The sequence below is a fragment of the Marmota marmota genome, unplaced genomic scaffold, assembly GCF_001458135.2.
Source record: "Marmota marmota marmota unplaced genomic scaffold, marMar, whole genome shotgun sequence".
In the NCBI taxonomy this organism is placed as follows: domain Eukaryota; kingdom Metazoa; phylum Chordata; class Mammalia; order Rodentia; family Sciuridae; genus Marmota; species Marmota marmota.
The window spans coordinates 235,951-255,558 of record NW_026000272.1 but is presented as its reverse complement, the minus strand read 5'-3'; the positions used below and the strand labels follow the sequence as shown (position 1 = coordinate 255,558).

General features: G+C 45.5%; 2 protein-coding genes across 6 annotated transcripts in view; one reads left to right on the top strand and one right to left on the bottom strand.

Annotated features, from left to right (window-relative positions):
• Znf185 (zinc finger protein 185 with LIM domain) overlaps positions 1-7,373 on the top strand; it is a 50,053-nt gene extending 42,680 nt beyond the window's left edge. For all 5 annotated transcript variants that reach the window (XM_048796962.1, XM_048796960.1, XM_015497998.2 and 2 more), the window contains 3 exons: positions 1,791-1,884; positions 4,308-4,406; positions 5,168-7,373. In XM_048796962.1, the coding sequence (XP_048652919.1) occupies positions 1,791-1,884; positions 4,308-4,406 (193 nt within the window). In that variant the 3' untranslated portion in view covers positions 5,168-7,373. The remainder of the gene's footprint in view (positions 1-1,790; positions 1,885-4,307; positions 4,407-5,167) is intronic.
• An 8,149-nt stretch (positions 7,374-15,522) lies between these two features.
• Pnma5 (PNMA family member 5) lies at positions 15,523-18,956 on the bottom strand. The gene is made up of 3 exons (XM_015498084.2): positions 18,473-18,956; positions 18,292-18,372; positions 15,523-18,135 (listed from the first exon to the last, which is right to left on the bottom strand). Exon 3 carries the CDS (start codon positions 18,013-18,015, stop codon positions 16,678-16,680), a length of 1,338 nt encoding a protein of 445 aa, XP_015353570.1. The 5' UTR covers positions 18,016-18,135; positions 18,292-18,372; positions 18,473-18,956; the 3' UTR covers positions 15,523-16,677.
• Positions 18,957-19,608: the final 652 nt, after the last annotated feature.

Here is a 19,608-nt window from a genome sequence, read left to right as displayed (position 1 = left end):
GGGATTTTTAAAAAATGGGCTGCTATTATTAACAAGGCAGAAAACAGACAGAACTAAAAATGCAAAGTGGTGTGGAATCATTGAATTGAATGAAGGGCACTTCATCCAGCAGTTTCAAAAGTCATCATTAGATGTCAGCAGAGTCACAAGATAATGTTAATGACAAGTTCTATTTTTAAATTATTGGAATAGAGTGTTAAAGAGTCTTTGAGATTGAATCTATTCAGGTTACAGTGAAGGAAATTGGTCTGGTAGGATATGTAACATACCCTTAATTCACACAGGGAGTTAGGGACAGAGCCAGGACTAAAGCCCTGGCTAGAGATGTTTGTACTCTGACACATCCCTTCTCATTTATTAAGCATTTGTTATTTATTATTCTCATTTATTATCTGAATCCCAGATAACCACATAAATCACATCACCAGATAAAGTCTTATCAGAGAAGGCCAGTGTCCTAGTCCATTATATGTTACTATAACAAAATACCAGAGGTTATTGTTATTTTATAAATAAAAGAGGTTCACTTAGCTTACAGTTTAGGAGGTTCGGGGGTATGGCACTAACATCTGTTTGGCTGTGGTAAGGGTTCTCATGGGAGGTGAGACATCATAAAGGCAGGAACATGTGTAAGAGTGGCAAGTGGCATGCTCAGAAAAGGGATCCAGGGGAAGTGCCACGTTTCCTTATAATAACCCATTCTCATGGGAACTAATCTGATCCTGCAAGAACTACATTAATCTCTTTTGAGGGTAGTATCCTGCCACAATCCTCCCACTATTCCCCAAATCCTGAAATGTACCATCAATGCCACATTGCCACACTGAGGACTAAGCTTCCATCATATGAACTCTTGAGGAACACACTCAAATCATAAGTAGACCACATGAAGCAGGTTGGTTAGAAACCTGAGAATTAGCCAGTTCCACAGGAACAAATGAAATGAGGCATCCACTTTAGCAGTATGGCAGACCAGATACCCTGGGGGTCCCCCTTTCCACTACACGTCTCCTAAATCTAGAGTCAAACATTACTGTTTAATTGCTGGGCTTAGAGGGAGAAAGGGAATTCTCCAAGGAGATCACCCTAGTCATTTGTACACTTCATACATGCACACATACACAGACACACATGCACAGATTAAAAAAAACAAGCTGAAAGTGGTGATAATATACAAAGGAACAGGATGCAATGAGGGCAAGAGTCTATAGAAATGCTTCCATCCAGAGAGTAGACTCTGAGCCAGCTTATGGTAATACTAGGCCTTGGAAAGGAACTAAAATGGCCCCAGATTGCTAGCACTACCCCAGCCACTGTCAGAAGCAGGCCTAAATCTCTGGAAGTAGGTACTCCTAATTTCAGCATATAGGAGGAGAGCAAACAGGCACCCTCATAGGTCCTGTCTAAGGAGAAGAGGCAGAGGTGACTCTTGGGAACAAAGCAAAGATCCTGGAATGTGGGAGATAATTGACCCAGAAGTCAGTACCTAGAACTTTAGCATAAGCTCCAAGTAGTCACTACAGGCAGACTTAAGGTAAGTGTGGGTCTAAGAGTATTGGGGCTGGGGACCAAGGCTCAGTGGTCCCAGGCATAAAGAGAAGGGACATCAGGACTCGTTTGGGGGAGTAGTGCAAGAGCCTACAACAACCGAGAACTGGTCTAGCCTGTATCTCTGCTCCCAGAAAAAGATGTCAGGCTGGGAATCCTGACAGCAAACTGAGGCCTAGCTGTATCACATCAAAAGTCTGTATGCCAGTGTGGAAACTGGGTTTTTGTTTTTCTTCTCACAGAGGTATCTGTACTTACTGCAGCCGAGAGATCCAAGACTGTCCAAAGATCACCCTAGAACATCTTGGCATCTGCTGCCATGAATATTGCTTTAAGGTAAGAAAAACAGGTGGTACTGCTGAGAACATCCTACAGAGCACTGGAGTCTCATGGGTTCAGAGAATGTGAAGAAGTCTTGATTCCTGTGTACATTTGTGCACAATCTCAGAGACTTTGCAGGGCTGGGGAGAAAAGCCTGACTGTAGTGGGCTCAAGAGATAATGGAACATGTGGAAATGAAGAGATCTAGAGGACTTGCTTGAGAGAGCAGTCAGGCAGTGGAGGAAGACCATAGCATGTGTTGATGCTGATAGGCATGATCCAGTGTAAAGCAAACACTGATGGTGCAGGAGTAGGACATCCTCATGTAGGAGAGAAGGATGGGTACCTGTTTGACATAGCATGGTTAGCAAAGGCTGACTATGTGGGTCATGTGCAGAGACGTTTCCTGATTGAGTGGTGGAAGAACAAATTTTATTTAGCAGTTGTTTCCTATTTTCTCAGTTGATGCAAAGCATGTTCATATCTCTGAGTGAGAGAAGGTGGGTAGTGCTGGAGGTTAAGGAAAGAAGAGAAGGGAAGAAATATCACCTCAGAGAGTGGGAAGGTAGATGGACCAGAGAGAAATGGAGGCCAGGCGGTGCCCACTTGCAGTGAATGCCATGAACTCCTACCTGGAACAGTCAGCAGGGTATGTGGGTTCCCCAGCAAGGGGCTTGCATGGACAGGGTAGAGATTTCACCAGGTGAGGCTGATGAATCAAGAATGAGACTGAGTGCTGAGCAGGGATTTTAAAGTGGCCTAGTTGGGTTCACATAGGTGTGTGGAAGTTGGAGCTGTGGCAGAACAGTGGGGCCTGAGATGGTTGGGGATGCCTGGAGGGCAAGCCGAATGCTTGAGTCACCACATGGGCAATGAACACAGGGTTAGAGAGGTCACAGAGCTATTTAGAACCCAAGGATCCCAATCTCAGATTGTGATATCAGAGCCAGTGGCATCCCAGCTGCATTCTTCTGCCCCCCCCCTCCCCAAAACCACCACATTGCTCAGGGTCCTTCATATAAATTGTTTCTTCAGTGAATTTTTGTGCAATTTGATTAAATTGGGAAGAAGCAGCTAGAATTGCTTCTCTGCTGGTTCTGTAGGAGTGGTTATACTTTATAGAAACAAAAGGCAGATCATATACATATATAGATTTAGCACGGCCCTGCTAGCGAGAGAACACATCACTCTCAACTTCCTTGGTGCCACCAGGCTAGGGAGTATATTTTCAGTTTTCATTGTCAGCATGAGGAAATTTGGGATGCAGAAAAGCACTTGTCAAAAGTTGTTTTAATTTTAAAGGGGCACTATTTCAAAAAGATAGGACACTCATGGCCTGCAGCATCATAGCAGTTCTTCAGGATCCCCCATTTGCCACAGCATGAAGCATTTATAATAAGTTTTCTGTGTATCCAGAGGTGATCAACTAAATAGATAGGTACTATCAGTTAAGTTCAGGTTCAAGTCCTTGTTCACAAAAACTAAAATTATAGAAACATAATATATGCAGTAGAGGGCTAATTGATTTACAGTGAGAATTAAAATTACCAGAAGGATTTTCAAATTAATTGAAAAGTAGAAGTAGCTAGATTATCATCAGAAGGGTGCTTGACAAAAATGAACAAAGGGAGTTGGAGTAGCCGCGAAATTGTTCTTTGCCCTTCCCAGCACCTTCTGAAAGGTTGAAACCAGAAAGCTCAATCTAGGGACCTGGAAAGGGCTGGAGACCAAGACATGTGTGGATTCTTTGGCTCTTCTTATTTGAGACTGTCTACAGGCCACACTGCCTCAACAACCAGTGCCAGGAAGGTTCACCACTGGCATGCCTGGGGAGGCAGGTTTGTGAGTCATGAAGTTGGAGGGGCTGGACTGCTAAAAGATTCTTTCATTTTGTAGGACTCTCATATCACCTTCCTCTGGACCTTCAATTTCACCCTTAATGTTTCCAGCCTCTCTTACAAAAGCAGTGACTGTTGGCACTTACTGAATGCTTTGCTTATTCCTGACCCCAGGCTGTGTGCTCTATGTAGCCTATGCCTCTGAATGTTCTTCATGAGCTTGAAGAGTATATCTTGCTCATTTATAGATGAGGAAATGGAATAATGGAAGCTGGGAGAATTTCAGTAACTTGCCCAAGTTCACCCAGCTAATAATTTGTACAGTCAAGGTTTTAAATGCAGACTGAATTCTGAAACCTGGGCTCCTAACCACTTTGTCATCATCCTGCCAGCTAGTTTTTGTGTGTTTTTTGATTTGAGTCTGAGTTTTGCTTCTGTTTTTTGCCATTTTTTTTTTTTTTTGGTTGTCTGCTTGGAAGTCGAGGATGCAGCATTGGCTCACAGCATCTGCCTCCTGCCTTGCTCAGGCACCCCCTCCCCTTCCACTCATTCATGTTGCTTCACTTTGTGTGTTGATCTCCACCTTGCTTTCTCTTTCAGTGTGGAATTTGCAGTAAACCAATGGGTGATCTCCTGGATCAGATCTTCATTCACCGAGACACCATCCACTGTGGGAAATGCTATGAGAAGCTCTTCTAGGTGGGTGTTGGCATTTCAAGGGACGAGCAGCCAAGAGATTCACTGGGGGAAGAAATCTTCCCTGATCTCTCCCTGGGTCTTATCCCAGGACCCTGCTATCCCTCCAGCCTTTTTGTTCATGAGGCCGAGTCTTTGTGTTCCTATGTCTTATGATACTTTGAAGTCTTAATTGACATGAACAAAGTCCCTCCCTGAGGATTCTTCCAAGTTGTCAGAGTCACAGTCTCTTCCTCTCTAGAAGCACCTTACATAAAACACCCCAGCTGAGCCCTCTAGCTGTCCTGGAATGCTACTGGGACTCTATTAGCATCAATTTGTAGCCAGGAAATAAAAACTTTGAAAGGGAAGGGGTATAGAGGAAACACCTAGTTGGCTTATGGTAGTATCAGGACCTAACCCCAGGTCTTCAGATTCTGGGCCTGAGCTCTGCCAGTTGCTTTGGACCCCTTCTACCATTGATTAGCTTCAGATCAGGACTCAGTAGCCAAGGTAGTCAGTAAAACAAGCTTCTAAGTTAACAGACAGTGGAATTGCCCCCAGTGTCTGAGCATGGAACATAATATTTCCCTTGAAGGCAATCAGAATGGATGCAAACCAGACTCTCCCCTAGCTACATGCAGGTTATCTTCTCAACAGGTGACACATTTTAATTGGACTCTAGTTCCTGATCACTAGAACAGTGACACACATTAAGGGCCTCTGACTGATTGTTGGATTGAACATATATTTCCAGTTTTATGGCTACTCATATTTTCTTTTAGCTTCCCCGAGATGCTCAGAAGCTGATGACTCCCGGACAAGTTTGGCTGTCCCCAGTTCTTGGATCCTCTCCCTTCACTTCCTCCCTCTGATTTCCTCATACTTCTTCCCTTCTTAGGTTGAACATGCTTACATCCAGTATTGTATCTTACTGATGCTATGATAATTACTTGTGTGTGTAGCTTTTTATAGTTTAGGAGGCACTTTACATACATAATCTCATTTCAGGCTCCATCAAAGACTTGAACACAAATTCCATCTTAGCATTCCTAAGACAGACTGGCTTTCTGATGAGTATAGGTAGCCTAGTGTGTTAGGCATGGGAAGAAGCATGGAGTTCAGTTTGTACTGACTCCCTTGAGGCTTCTGAGGGGCCAAGTTAAAGACTGTTGACGATCCCTTGTGGGTAAATTGCAGGCATTGAATGCTAGGGGTTGGCATAGGCTAATGTTTATCTTGTCTATTTGCCATATATATATATGTTTTAAAGTTTCCATACATTCTTTTAAGTAGTTAGTTGTTTTTGATTGAGTTATATAGGAGATTTTAATTCCCTCTTCCCATCCACCTTTTGCTATATTGGACTTTTTCCCTAAAGGTGTGTGGGTGCATATTGGTAAGTTTATGCTGTTAGGATCAAATTCAATAGGATATGATTTTAGGAGGCTACTAACCAAAGGGATATCTGTGTATGTTTGAATTTTGATAACTGATTAGTGTATTTGCCCTTAATTCCTGCTCCCTGGGCCTTACACAGAAATCCTCTCAATTGGCTTTCAAGGTACATAGATCAAAGTAAGTTTAAGAGGAGAGAAAAGTAGCTAACATCTTTGAAGCCTCCCTACATACCATGCATCTTTACAAAGCGATGGCATTAATTGCTGTAATAATCCTGAGAAGAGAATATTCTTGTCTCCATTTTACAGATGAGGATAGTGAGACTCAGATAGGTGGTCATTGCCTTCTGAAGAACGCTATGCAGCACTACTACTGTCCCTCTCCAGAGCCCATGCTCTCTCCAGGAGTAGTAACAATAGTGAACATTGATTTAGTGCTTAGAATGTGCTCACCACTGTGAAGAAGATATCTGAATCCTGCCATGTAACACTACCCCTTTGGCCTCCACCAAGGCATACTCTTACAAAGGGGCAGGATGTGAAATCTCAGTCCTGTGGGCATCCTGGACCCCCATTGAAGCACCATAAGGGCCAAATTGCCCTTCTTCCCTCTCCCCCAAAGCAGGGTGCTTTTAACCAGGGGTAAATTTGACTCACAGAGTTCCCATAAAGAACCTCATCAACCCAGGGAAAGCTCCAATCAGCCAGCTACTCTGAGTACACACTCTTTAATGCCTTCCTGTTTTCCAGTCCAGACTCAAGCCAGCAGCAACTACTGGGGCCCAGGTTCTCAGATCATGGGAACTCATTGTCTGGGAAAATAGAGAAAGATACAGGCCTGTCCATGCAGTTAGCTGACAATCTTAGGTTAGCCTAGGTTACTTGTCACCTGCAAACTTTGGGCCCAGCACTAATTTGTAAACTCCTCAAGAGGTAAAACCACCTTAGAATTTTTGGATAAAAAATGAAGGCCTCTTGATTGAATTATAAAATGAGCCTCCATCTTTCTTTAGTTTGTGAGCCCTGTACATGTTGGCTTGTAGATTTGTTATTTCTGTCAGATGATCAGAGATGAACATTCCATTTATTTGATAGATGTGAGTTGGATTTACTCTGAAGGAGAAGAATAGTTCCATATGCCATGTACCAAAACTAAATATTAACAAGTCTTCTTGAAGTCTAGCTCCAACATGGGACTTAGTACATGGTGAGCACTAACACCATGATTGAAAAAGAAGTCACTCCTTTGGTGAGAGGTGCCATTACAGAGTCTCAGTACAGGCCTCCCAGACATAATACAAGGTAAAGAAGCCCAGGATAGGCTGGTTTCCCCACCCTCAAGATATACTCTTCCTTTAAGGTAGTTTTAGAACCAACCTGCAAGATATTGAAAGACAGCTTGTAATGTCAGTATTGACCTTGATCCAAAGCAGCCTCTTTCAGAAATGTTTTTAAAGACACAGAATTCTACAGACTTAAGGAAGAGAAATGGTTGTATTACATTGTTGCTTTTATAAAATTTCTTAGTATTTCTAGTTGTGCATGCTTAATCCACAATAGTGTACACAATTATAATAAATGTTAAAATGTACGTGTCAGTGTTAAGATTTCCTTTTTTTGAGTTTAGTAACTTGGTGTACCTGGCTGTGTGATTTACCTGAAGACTTCCTCTACAAAAGCAACTAAGTAAGTATTTACAGCAAGATCCAGAAACTATGTAGGCAGAGGAAATATAGAGTTCTACGTTCAGCAAACCTTTTTAAATTTTTCTTTTATAATTGCAGATGGACAGCATGCCTTTATTTATTTATTTATTTATTTATTTATCTATTTATTTATATATGATGGTAAAGATCAAACCCAGTGCCTAACACATGCTAGGCAGATACTTTGCCACTGAGCTACAGCCCCAGCCCATCAGCAAATCTTAATATAGAAGATCATATTCTTTTGGATACATCCTTCCCTTTATATCCTTCACAGACAGGTGATCCCCCCTTTTATTTTTACACATTTTCAATGACCAAGAACTCCTTCCTCTCCAAGCCCATACTGTCTATGGACAGCCTCAGTTTTAGAAAATGCACTTCAATTGAGTTAAATTGTATTTCCCTTTAATTGGTCACCCAGTGGTGGTCTATAATTCCTTTCCTAAATGCCAGCCCCTAAAATAGATGAAGATACTTATCAGGGTCTGTCAGTCAACTCCTTCCATTTAAACACTCCTGGTTCCTTCAACTCTTCTTGACATTGATTCTGAATATACATTTCTCAAAGGCACTCTTCAAAGCTGCCCCTCAACACACACTGGATCTCATTACTCCAGCTGTGTACCAAAAGGCAAGACTGCTTCATCTTGCTCCTTAAGGCCAATGTTCTAAACTGTAAGGATCCTATTGAATTGTCATTCTGCCTATGAAACCAGCCATGCTTCCAAGTTTCACATCATTAGAAAATGCAGTTTACATATCATCTAAGTCTTGATCCAACTCAGGGACAGGAAGTCCAAAGATGGAACACATGGTACTAGTGAACTGTTCCCACCACTGAGCAAGGTCCTGGGGGCTATTGTATTAGTATCCCTCAGCCCACCCTCAACCCAATTTTGGCTGCAGTGGATGCAATTAGGCAAAGAGACCTACTAATGCAAGAGAAAAGGATTGTAGTGGTAGCTCATAACTAGGTATTTCAGTTGATGATAGTGTGTGACACAAAGGAAAACATGGTAGTGTCATTGTGAAATCACCTAACAGACCAGGTTCCTACCAAGCAAGTTGGTCCCAGTATTTGACCTCCTGTATTCCTACTCCCATTTCCTGTCCCCCATCCTGAGTCAATACCCATAAGGTCCCCTACCCATGCATCCCCATGTGTAATCCTCTGAGGACTGCTCTTTGCTTATGAATGTCTTTGAACTATAAATTTCCTCCACAGAACACATTCCTCTGGTGAAGCTTCTCTGCATGGTGTCCTCTCACTGGGAATATCCCAAACCTACCTCCAAGTACATTCTGCCCATTGTTCTATTTCTTCTGAATGCCTTCTGCTCCAGGGGCCTTTCCAGGGCCCTTTACTTTCAAATTCCTCTGAACTTTCATAGTGAGTTCTGTCCTTACCACACTGCTAATGAGGCTCATCCCATGAGTGCCTTTACCAAGGCATGCTTTGCTTAATTGATCTTGCTAAATGGGTATTGATTTTATTCCTTTCAAATGAAAACATTTACTCTTTTGTATTGTTTCATTGGTTTTTCTATCATTTTATACTATTTCATTAATATCTGCTCAAATATTTATTACTTTGTCCCTTCTGCTTACTTTGGATTTAGTTTGCTTGTCTTTTTTTCTTTTTTTTTTCCTTCTGCTCTCCTCAGTGTCTTGAAGGTGATAGTTTGTTCTTTTTCTAGTTCCTTAAGGGGTAAAATTAGGTTTTTGACTTCAGATCATTTTTAATATATGCATTCATAACTATGAACTTTTTCCTCATCACTGCATTAGCTACATGTTATGTTTTCATTGATCTGAAAAGATTTTCTAATTTCCCTTGTGACTTCTTTGTTTATTTAGGAGTGTGTAAACAACACACTTGTTACAGAAATTAAAGAAAGTAATTCTCAAACTTACTTTCTGTTACTGATTTTTAACTTTATTACATGCTGGTTGGGGTACATATTTTGCATGACTTCATTCCCTTTTAATTTTTGGAGACTTGTTTTCTGGCACTGTGCTTAGCTTTGAATGCGTGTTTCATGGGGTTCTTCTTGAGCGGCTGCCTTAGGTCCCTGCCCTGATCACTGTCCACCCTGCCCTCTGCCCTTGCAGGCTATTTGTATGTTGCATTCTCCTTGACAACTGCCTCTCTCTCTACCTGCTCCACCTGGTTCATCACCTCCAAAGCCCACTGTACACTGTGCTCTGCATAAATGCTCTCTTTCAATGAATCTTCTCAGACCAACTTCTGCTTTACAAGCCATCCAGTTTGTGTTGGTTTGGTATGACATGCTGCTGCCAAGTCAACTCCTTGTCTGTCCATTAGTGCTTTCTTTTGGACCAACACCTTGATGTATCACTTGGTCACTTAATCTCTAAACAAGCATTTATTGACCATCTGTTTTCTACCAGTGTGCTAGATGGATATTCCCTCCCAATATTGCAGATCCAATTTAAACCCTTGTGATGGTTATAACATACCATGGTGATAAGTGCTCTGAGGAAAACATACAGGGTGGGTAAAATGCTATAATGTAGTAAACTCTTCTGGGCCAAATGGCCAGCTTTTCCTAAGGAGATGATATAAAACTTAAGTAGGAGTTTGCTATACACAAGAAGGCTATCTTCCAGCCTCTCTTTTTGTATGGTGTTCTACAGTCATCTCCATCCCCAAGGCATTTAATTCTTTCTGCATCATGTCAGGTCTTGCATGGGGCACAGGGATATGAGGGATCAAAAGAGGCACAAACTATTAACTTACAGAATGGTGATTTCATGGGGAGAAAGACAAGGCAAAAAATCCTATTTCAGTAGTAACTGCTAAAGGAGCATAAGGAAAAGCTGGGTAACCTGGATTTTGTAGTTAAGGATAGTGTCCTTGGGGAGGGGACATCTGAGTTGAAGTTTCTTATTTATCCATGTAATAATTTAAATATTTTCTGAGCACTCACTGTGGGCCACACACTAAACTACACCCTTACAGAATGATGTGTGGCATGGTGAGAGTGGAGCCAAAGCTGAGTGGAGACCCCAGAAAGTTAGAGATGCAAGAAACATGGAACACTTGCCAGGGAAGCTATAAGCAGCATGCAAAACCACCTCAAGAGAGTGGCCAGGTGGGACACCAGTACTTTTAGAAATCAATTTGCCAGGGGAGCCCTGGAATCATTGAAGAGTTCTGTGATCATTCTTCTCTGTAGGCCCGACCTTGCCCTGGGAATCACAGCTATTCAGCTCTGGCAATCCTGAATGCAACAGCAGAAGCAAAGTAGCAAACAGAATGGTCTAACTTACTCTGACCTACATATTTTATGGGCTGATCATGGTTTTCATGGGCATGCAATAGATAGGGAACCTATTAAATTCTTAACTTGATCTATATAAGCAGCAAAGTTCTAGACCAAGGAAACAAAATCTGACTTAAATGACAAAAACAGTTGTAGCAATCAACCGATTCTCAGATTTGAGACAATTTATAGACTCAAAATCCCACATCCCACATCTGGTTGAGGAATGCCCTCAGTTTGCTAACAATTTTTATTGTTAATCTTTCTCCTGGCCTTCTGCAAAGTGACCTACAGCCTTTTACCAGAGAAACTGTGCTTTGGGGAAAAGGAAAAATCAGACATTTCACAGAGTGACTATGAATTGTTGCTGATTCTAAGAGAAACAAAATGTCACTGTGGCCCACCAGTCAGAGTAGGGGTTTACAGAAATCAGGTGATTAATGGAGTTTTAACTCAGACCTGACTCATAGGGAGTCCTGAACCTACCTTGTGGTTATTTCCTCAATTCCAGAATGTATAAGTGGAGTAGAAATGCTTAGCAGCTGGAAGAATTCCCAATCAATAATACCCTCATGTGGAGTGGGAGCTATTGTGGTGGAAAAGGCCAAATGGAAGGCCAAATGTTAGAGGTACCTACACCTAGAAAAATAGCAAATCAAAAGTAATACAGCATTTCTATAGGGATTGCAAAGATCTGTGCCACCATCAGGACTTGAAAGATGCACAGGTGGGGATCCCCACCTCACCCCTGTGTAACTCTCAAACTTGGCATGTGCCGAAGACAGATGGATCTTAAGAGAATGACAGTGGATAATTGTAAGCTTAACTAGGTGGTGACTCCAGTTGCAGCTGCTGTATCAGATGTGGCTTCAGTGTTTGAGCAAATTAACATATGTCCTGGTACCTGGTATGCATCTATTGATCTGGCAAATGCTTTTTTCTCTATACCTGTCAATAAGCCCCACCCAAAGCAGTTTTCTTTCATCTGTCAAAGCCAGGAATATACCCTCACTGTCATATTCTAGAGGTATATGAATTCTCCAGGCCCATGTCATAATTTAGTTCCAGGAATCCTAATCACCTTTCCCTTCCATGAGGTATCATACTGGCCATTGCATTGATGACATTATGCTAATTGGATGACTCAAGTGTGAAGTAGCAACTACTCTGAACTTACTGTTAAGAAATTTGCAGGTCATGGAGTGGGAAATAAATCTTGACAGATTCAGGGGCCTTCTACCTCAGTTAAAGTTGCAGAGGCCCAAAATAGTATGTGGCATGTTGAGATAGCTCTTCTAAGGCAAAGACTGAATTGTTGCTTCTGGCTCCTTCTACAACCAAGAAAGAGGAGACTCTGCAACAGATCCAAGCTGCTGTTTAGGCTGCTTTTACCCTTAGTCCATAGGATCCTGCATACCTAGTGGTGCTTCAAATGTCGGTGGCAGATAGAGCTGCACTTTGAAGCCTTTGGCAGGCCCCATAGGTGAAATGGCACCGGCCTTTAAGGGTTTTAGAGCATTGCTTTGCTATCATCATTATCTACCCTTCTTTTCAGAGACAAGCTTTGGCCTACTAGTGGGCCTTAGTAGAAACTGAACTCTTTTTTTTTTTTTTTTAAATATTTTTAGTTCTAGATGGACACAATACCTTTATTTTGTTTACTTAGTTTTACATGGTGCTGAGGATCAAACCCAGTGCCTCACATGTGCTAGGTGAACGCTATACCACTGAGCCACAAACCCAACCCCAGAAAGTGAACTCTTGACCATGATATTTACCTCCCCATATGCCATGTTTCTGCTAAAACTACCATTTGTGGGCTTAAATAATGCTTTAGCCATCATCATGTTATTCTACACAACATTGCTTCTGGTCAAGGAACCCTTTCATAGTGAAAATTGTGAGACAGGTTTTCATGCTCATGGAATTCACTGGTATTATGTTCCCCACAATCCCGAAGCAGCTGACTTGATAGAACAGTGGATCTTTTTTGGAAGACTCAGTTACAGTGATAGCTGTGAGACTTTGGATGGAACTGAGGAGGGGTTCCTTCCTGCCTCAAGTTCCTGCAGCCTGTTGAGCCCTCTGTACCATTGATCCAGAAATGGGATGGTCCTAGGGCTCACTCAGTCTAGCTGCTGCTAGAGAAATCCACCCACCCACCCCCATCACCAGGTCATGAAAGGGATCTGCCTGGAGCCTGTTCTCCCCTCTTTGCTGTGGAGACCATGGCTTGTAGTGAGGACCTAAGGATATAAGGACCTGTGGCTTTCTGCTGTAAGAATTTGATCCATGAATTTGAGTCAGGCAGGCAGCTGGGGCATGGTGCAGGGGAGCTGGAGGTGCTGGCAGCCAGAGCACTTGCAGGGCTGTTGTGTGCAGGAAGAGCAGGCCAAGGAGGCAGACACATTCAAGGCTCCAAGAGGAGAGAATAGGGTCTCAAGAAAGATTGTGCCCTTTGGAGAAGCTGTATACCAAACGATGGAGGATTCAAGTGGGGAAAAGCTCAGATGACAAGAGTTTATACCCAGGTGTAGATCCAGCCTTGCCAGGGAGAACCTGGGGACACATGGCTCAGGGCTCCCTAGCCCCAGGGGACCTCCGAGCCCAGAGAAGCAATGATCCAGGTACCTGGACTTTGGCCCTTGTATAACCCTTCTGAAGTAAAGGAGCCAGGGATCTGGGTGGAGTGTCCCATGAATGGGCCAAGGACAAGAGAAGAAAGACAAGCTCACTCATCTCATTCTAATTTATCCTCTCTGTGGTAGAACACTGTGGGCTGAGAATGAGATGGCCCTGCTGATTCCCAGGACCCATGGGAGGCCAGACTGCCCAGGGTGTGACCTTTATCCTGTTACCCCTGCTATGGATGCTGGGAAAGTGACTGCCCCACAGCATCTTCCTTTTGGTGGAGAATGAATATTTACACATGCTCCAAGAGCAGGCAATCCAAAATTCAAGAACAGGTGGAGATCAGAAGCATAGAAAGGCCACTGCAGGGGAAAGGGCTGATGGGAGAATACACCAGAGTTCCCAGCTTGGCCTCTAGATTGTCTTTGTCCTTCATATTCATCTGTGACATGATAAACATACAATTACAAGGTGGTGGATCCACACATGTAAGTAAGCACCTGGGTGGACCTCTGTATCTGCAGATCATACACAGCCCACCCAGAGCACCTTGTGAGCAATGTGCATCTGAACACACTCTGCCTATGGGAATGTGCCAAGGCCAGATAAGGATGAAACGGACAGAGGCCTCAGTGTAGGGCTGGTGGGCTGGAATCCCTCAAAGTTCTCACTGCTTAGTGTTGGTGGGGAAGCAGCTTTACCTCTCAACTCCCTCATTTGATCCTTTAAGGAAGTGAAGCCCACCAACCATCCAATATACCTGCTCATACCCATTCACTAACAGTCAGTGATGCACTCACATCACAGTATACTTACAAGTTCTCACACATGTTCAATGGCATGCACTGAAACACATTCACACAAAATGATACACATGTTCACATTCAATGACACACTCACACACAGGGATTCTTGATATCAGAACTCTTACTCTAACACATACTCCATGACACTCATGTCCTCATTCACACATCAGTGACATACACCCATTTAGTGACACACATGATTTCTTATGCATTCATTCATACTCTGAGAAATACATGCTAACACATGCCCACACACATACACACAGTTATACCTGCTCAGTGATCAAAAGTATACATGGGCCAACTCTGAATTCAGGACAGATCAGAAAAGGAAGCCTAGTGTTCTGGCTGGGATCAACCCCTTATTCTACTCATTTTCTCCTGTCCCCATCAAGTTTGGAGGAACTCCTAGAAAGTGACCAGTTGCCTTGGCTCTGCTGAGACACACTGCATTGCCTGAAGGAGGCAGGGAGAGCAGAGTTCAACTAGAGGCACCATCCCAATCCCGCAGGTTGTCCTGATGGGACTCACCCCCAAGAGACTCTTGAGATGCAGGCCAAGTCCTGAGTGCCAACCACTCTGCAATTATGACCCACTGACATGCCACCTATCACTCATCCCATGTGCACCCCCTGGACACCCCCATGTTCTGTGTGTGCCCAGGTCTCTGAGGGCTCTTCCATTGGTGCAGCTCCACTATCTGCAGCCCTGACGTGGCTGGGTCACCAGATGCAGACTCCAGTATCTGGCCCTGGCTCTTGACTACTAGAAGACTGTGTCCTTCATCTGTACAGTGGAGGTGGTCAAAGGTTCTATCCCTGAAAAATGGCTGGAAGACACCTGCAGACACAGACTGAGGAAGCCTCAGACACTTCCATTTGTATATAAATGGTACCAAGGGCTCAATAGACTGAAAGGACACAGCAAAGGAAGGGACCCCTCCCCAGGCCCATCCAAATTCTCATATTCATTGCTTAGTACTGCTCCCAGGACCCAGGGATGGCCCCCCTCCCAGCTCGTACTCAGTGTGTAATGTGACTCTGTCTTCCCACCCCATGGCATGAGAATGTGGAAGCCCTGCTCTGTCCACCCTCTTCCCAATGACCAACCTCCCAACACCACTATCCCTAAAGGTCCCTCAGTGGCTACACTAGCAGTGGCCATCTGTTGGCTGCCTGAGGCAGGGAAAAGCAGGTGGGGTGGGTTAGAAAATGTCACCCCTGCCCTCCTGTCTTGTACACAGCTCCTGCTGGGGACATCTGACCTCATGCCAGGGCCCTTCTACGGCCCTTCCCTGACCTTGTCTGCTAGCCCGGGAGCACACACGTGGCCTGTCTGACCTGGCTGGATGCCCCGATTCCCACCCCTCCACCCCCGTGCACTGCTGGGAATCCTGTGGTCCTGTGCCCTCCCTTCAATGCCTAACCCGCTTATTCCCAAGTGCTCTGGGGAGCCAGAAAGACAGTGCCCACCCACAACTAACAGTATCCTGTTGCCCACTGGCCAGCTGAAATCACAACAGCTCATCATGGACCTTGCCTGAATGCACCCAGCATTTTAACCCAGCCACCATTGTCCCCCCTACTCTAACCTGTCCCATCTCCNCTCATCCTCCTCCCACTCCTTTTCTACCTCCTCCTGTTTGGAGCAAAAGCTGCCTTCTGTATCCACTCACTCCTAAGCCAGCTCTGGGTGCACTGACCTAGTGGGTGCCAGTGCCCCCACCTGGGGGTCTTCTTAGTCTTTGGTGTCCTTGCCCATACAGCCCTGTCAGGCTGCAGGAAAGGAAACTGCCTCTGGGATGGTGCTGGGCTCCCAGGGCTTTGGGGTCTGGAGACCCGGCCTTTATGGGCGGAAGGGCTCAAGGGTACTGCCTTCCTGGGGCTCCCCTAGAGCAGTGTAGATGATCCTGAAGACAGGTTGGACCCTGCGACCTCCCCTGCGGAGCATTACTTCTCTCTCTTCGAGCTCTTCCTCAGAGGTATTGGCTCCTTCTGACAAGGATGGCCCCAGGGCAGGCTCCTCCATGCTCCATGTATCCTGGTGTCTGGTTGGCATCGTTAGCTCTGAGTCTGTAGTGTGGGAACTTGGAGTTGGCCAGATGACATTGCAGACACGCATGTCAGAGCCCACCGTCTCACCGTCTTCATACTCTGTATCACTGGGGTCTCTGTGTGAGGCTTGAGATTCCCATGTGCAGGGTGTGGCAGCTCCCTGCTTTGGTCTGTGACACTTCCTGCGGGCTCTGCACTGAGCTTTCCCTGAGATGCATGTGCTTTTGTCCTGTTCGATAGAGTCCCTTCCCACTGGGAGAGGGAGAGGAGGCTTGACCTGGGCCTGCTGGCTATGTCCTACCTCACTTGGGTCTCCTGATCTTTGTCTGGGCTGTTCCTTCCCCTTTTTAAGATCTGTCTGCTGCTTGCCAGGGAAAGGAGTGCCTGGATCTCCTGAGCCTGTGCTTCCTAGGGCCTGGGGTGGCTCATGCCCCCAGCCCCTTCCTCTTTTCCCGACCCTTCTTCGGCAACTTTAGGCCTCAGCATGGGTGGAGATTGGTCCTCAGCTTTGGGACATGCTGCCTGGCCATGGCCTTTTCCCATAGTACAGAGTTCACATGACAGTCGCCTGCGCTTCAGTGATGGGGACACACCTTCCTGTGCAGTCTGGGTGCTGTTTTCACTGAAACACCCTGCCTGCATGGTGACCTGAACTGCAGAATATCCTACTTCTGCTACTACCTGTCTGCCAGAGGCCCTGTGGCCCCTTCCTACTTGCCTCTGTTTCTCTTTCATCACTGCCATGGTGGTCTCCCACTCCTCTTCATCTCGAATGAGCTTCATTAATTCCAGAAAAGTGGGTGGGCACCCTCGCTGATCTAAGAGCTCAAGTTTGCCCCGGAGGGCAGCGGTCATGGAGGCCCGAGCTAGAATATGTTTGAGGCGAATCATGTCTGTGCTTTGCACTGACAATGGGCTTTGCTGCACAGCTTTTTGCAGCAGGGGCTCTAAGCGCAGCAAAAAAGCAGAGATCTTCTCTGCAGACTTCTGGGAAGTCTGAAGAAACCTGAACTGTGAGGTTCTACAGTCCTCTTTATTCCCAAAGATCTGCTTTAGGGCATCCAGGCACTGCTCCACAGTCATGGAGTCATTATTGGCCAGGAGCACCCGCATGATTGACAGTGCGGGACCACGCAAGCTCTCTAGCAGGCGACGCCTCTTCTCTATCTCTGACACCTGCCACATCTGCATCATCTCAGTGACCTGCTCTAGCCAGGCTTCAAAACTCTCTTCCCCTGAGCCTGGGAGAGCATCTCCTGAAAACACTTTCAGCTTTCGGTACCACACGCTTTCCCTCAGAGGCTGCAAAACTGGTGGTTTGACTTGGTCCAAGTCCTCTGGCTCTATGCCCTCAATGGGAAGGGTGCTATACCCCAGAGTTTTGGCCACATCTACCATTCTCCGGCCTTCATCTTTCAGGAAGTAAGTCAGCCTATTGATAAATTCATCATCTGGGTTCCGAGGTTTTACCACTACTTCCCAGGCACCCCCTTTTCCTGGTATCTGACTGGGTATAGCAGCATAGTTGACAGTGTCAGCCAATTCAATGAAGACTGCCTTAGCATTATCTTCCCTCCTGAATATTCTGCCTAGCATCCTGTATGTACACAGGGGATGTAAGCCTGCCTTCAAGGTCTCCTTAATTTCAGCCTCAGTACACTCCATAGGGATGCCCACAATTAGCAGGGCTTTCCTGGGATCCAGGTCCATACCCTTGCACCAATCTTCTAACAGTGTCACAGCCATTGTTCCCCCTCTCTATACACTGATCTAACACAAGGGCAGTAATCTCAGAATTTTATCAGTGCTCAAAGAATCTGAGCCAATACTAAGTTGGATGGCAGAAGTGTCTCAAGTTTCCACAGCCTGTAATGCAAATGAGGTAAGAACATTGTTAATGCTTGCCTCCCACCCCCACCAAGAGTCCCTTCTCTGTCCCCATTTCTCCTCAGATATTTACTCTGTGCTTCCCAGGACTCCTGCAATCATTTTGTACAGGGTCTCCCACACAAAGCTACCTACCTCACCCTTTCCTGCTGACCTCTTCCTGCTGTGAGTTCCTCTTTGGAAGTCTGAAGACTCTGCTGCGTGTGACTCAGGTGCCTGTGGTGAAAAGGCCAATGTCAGGAGTTAGGGCCTGGTGCCTGGAGGCACTGCAGCAGCCCTCCTGGCAGCAGAGGATAGGAAATGCCCTGCTGCCTACTTGGAATTGTGCCGGTCCCAGTCACCAAGAGCACCTTCCTCAGTAAGGGGAAGAGTGGAAGCAGGAGATGCAGAGCTCCCCGTTTCTCAGGAAATGCCTGACATATGAGAAAGATGGCCGGAGCTCTGTGCAGTGTAATGAGAGTGGTGGGTGTGGAGAATGTGTAACAAGCTGCAGTGTTACCATAGATACCCAGAACAGCGTGGACCATGGGTTCCTATCATAGCAGAGTGTCATGTGGTAAGGTTAAGGCCCTTGAGGAGCAACAGGTGATGTCATTTGCCTCCAGCCAATGAAGCCTCTTAGCAACAGAGAGTGAAAGAGGGACAGGGAGGTGGGGTATGAGGTGAGCAGTGTGTGAGGAGTGAGCACTGAAAAAAACAAGAGCTTATAGTTTCAATTTGTGTGGAAGCTGGAATCAGAGGCAGAAAAGAAACACAGAAAGTGTCTCCACTGCCACACTACAGGAAAGACAACTCTCACCTTAGGTGAGGCCCTATGCTTCAGAGTCTGTGTACCCTGGCAGGCAGACCCTCCCCTTCTACTGTTTGCCAGGGTTACAGAGGTTACAGAGGCCCTTCCCAACATACCCCACCTCACAGCTGCTCACCCTGCTGCCCAGGGCCCCACTGGAGTGCAGGTGTTGTGATTTGGTTGGCACTAGACAATCAGCCTTCTCTGTCCAGACAGTTCCTAGCCCATGGGTAGTACATCCTGCTCCACTGGATCTGTCAAGGCAAGGTATAGGTATTTTTACTGTGTTTCTGTCCCGCACGCCCCTGCACAGTGTGAGCTGTACAAATGTCCACAAGGACCCTTGTGCAGTGATATATGAGAAGCTGCTCAACTCGAGGCTTCCCTTAGGGCCAAAAGGATCCTTATCACATGGCTGAAGGGATCCTTGTGCAGGTCTGCTTCCCTATCCTCACTGCAAAAGCCACCCATCAAGCCCCGCCCCTTAAAAAACCCACCCCTCCAGAAACCCCACCCATTCATGAGCCCCGCCCAAATCCCCATCCCTTTGTAAATCCCGCCCATTCTGAAACCTCACCGGTACTGAAGCCCCGCCCCCTCCAATGTCCCGCCCTTCTAAAGCCCCACCCATTTGAAGTCCCGCCCCTTACGAAGCCCCACCC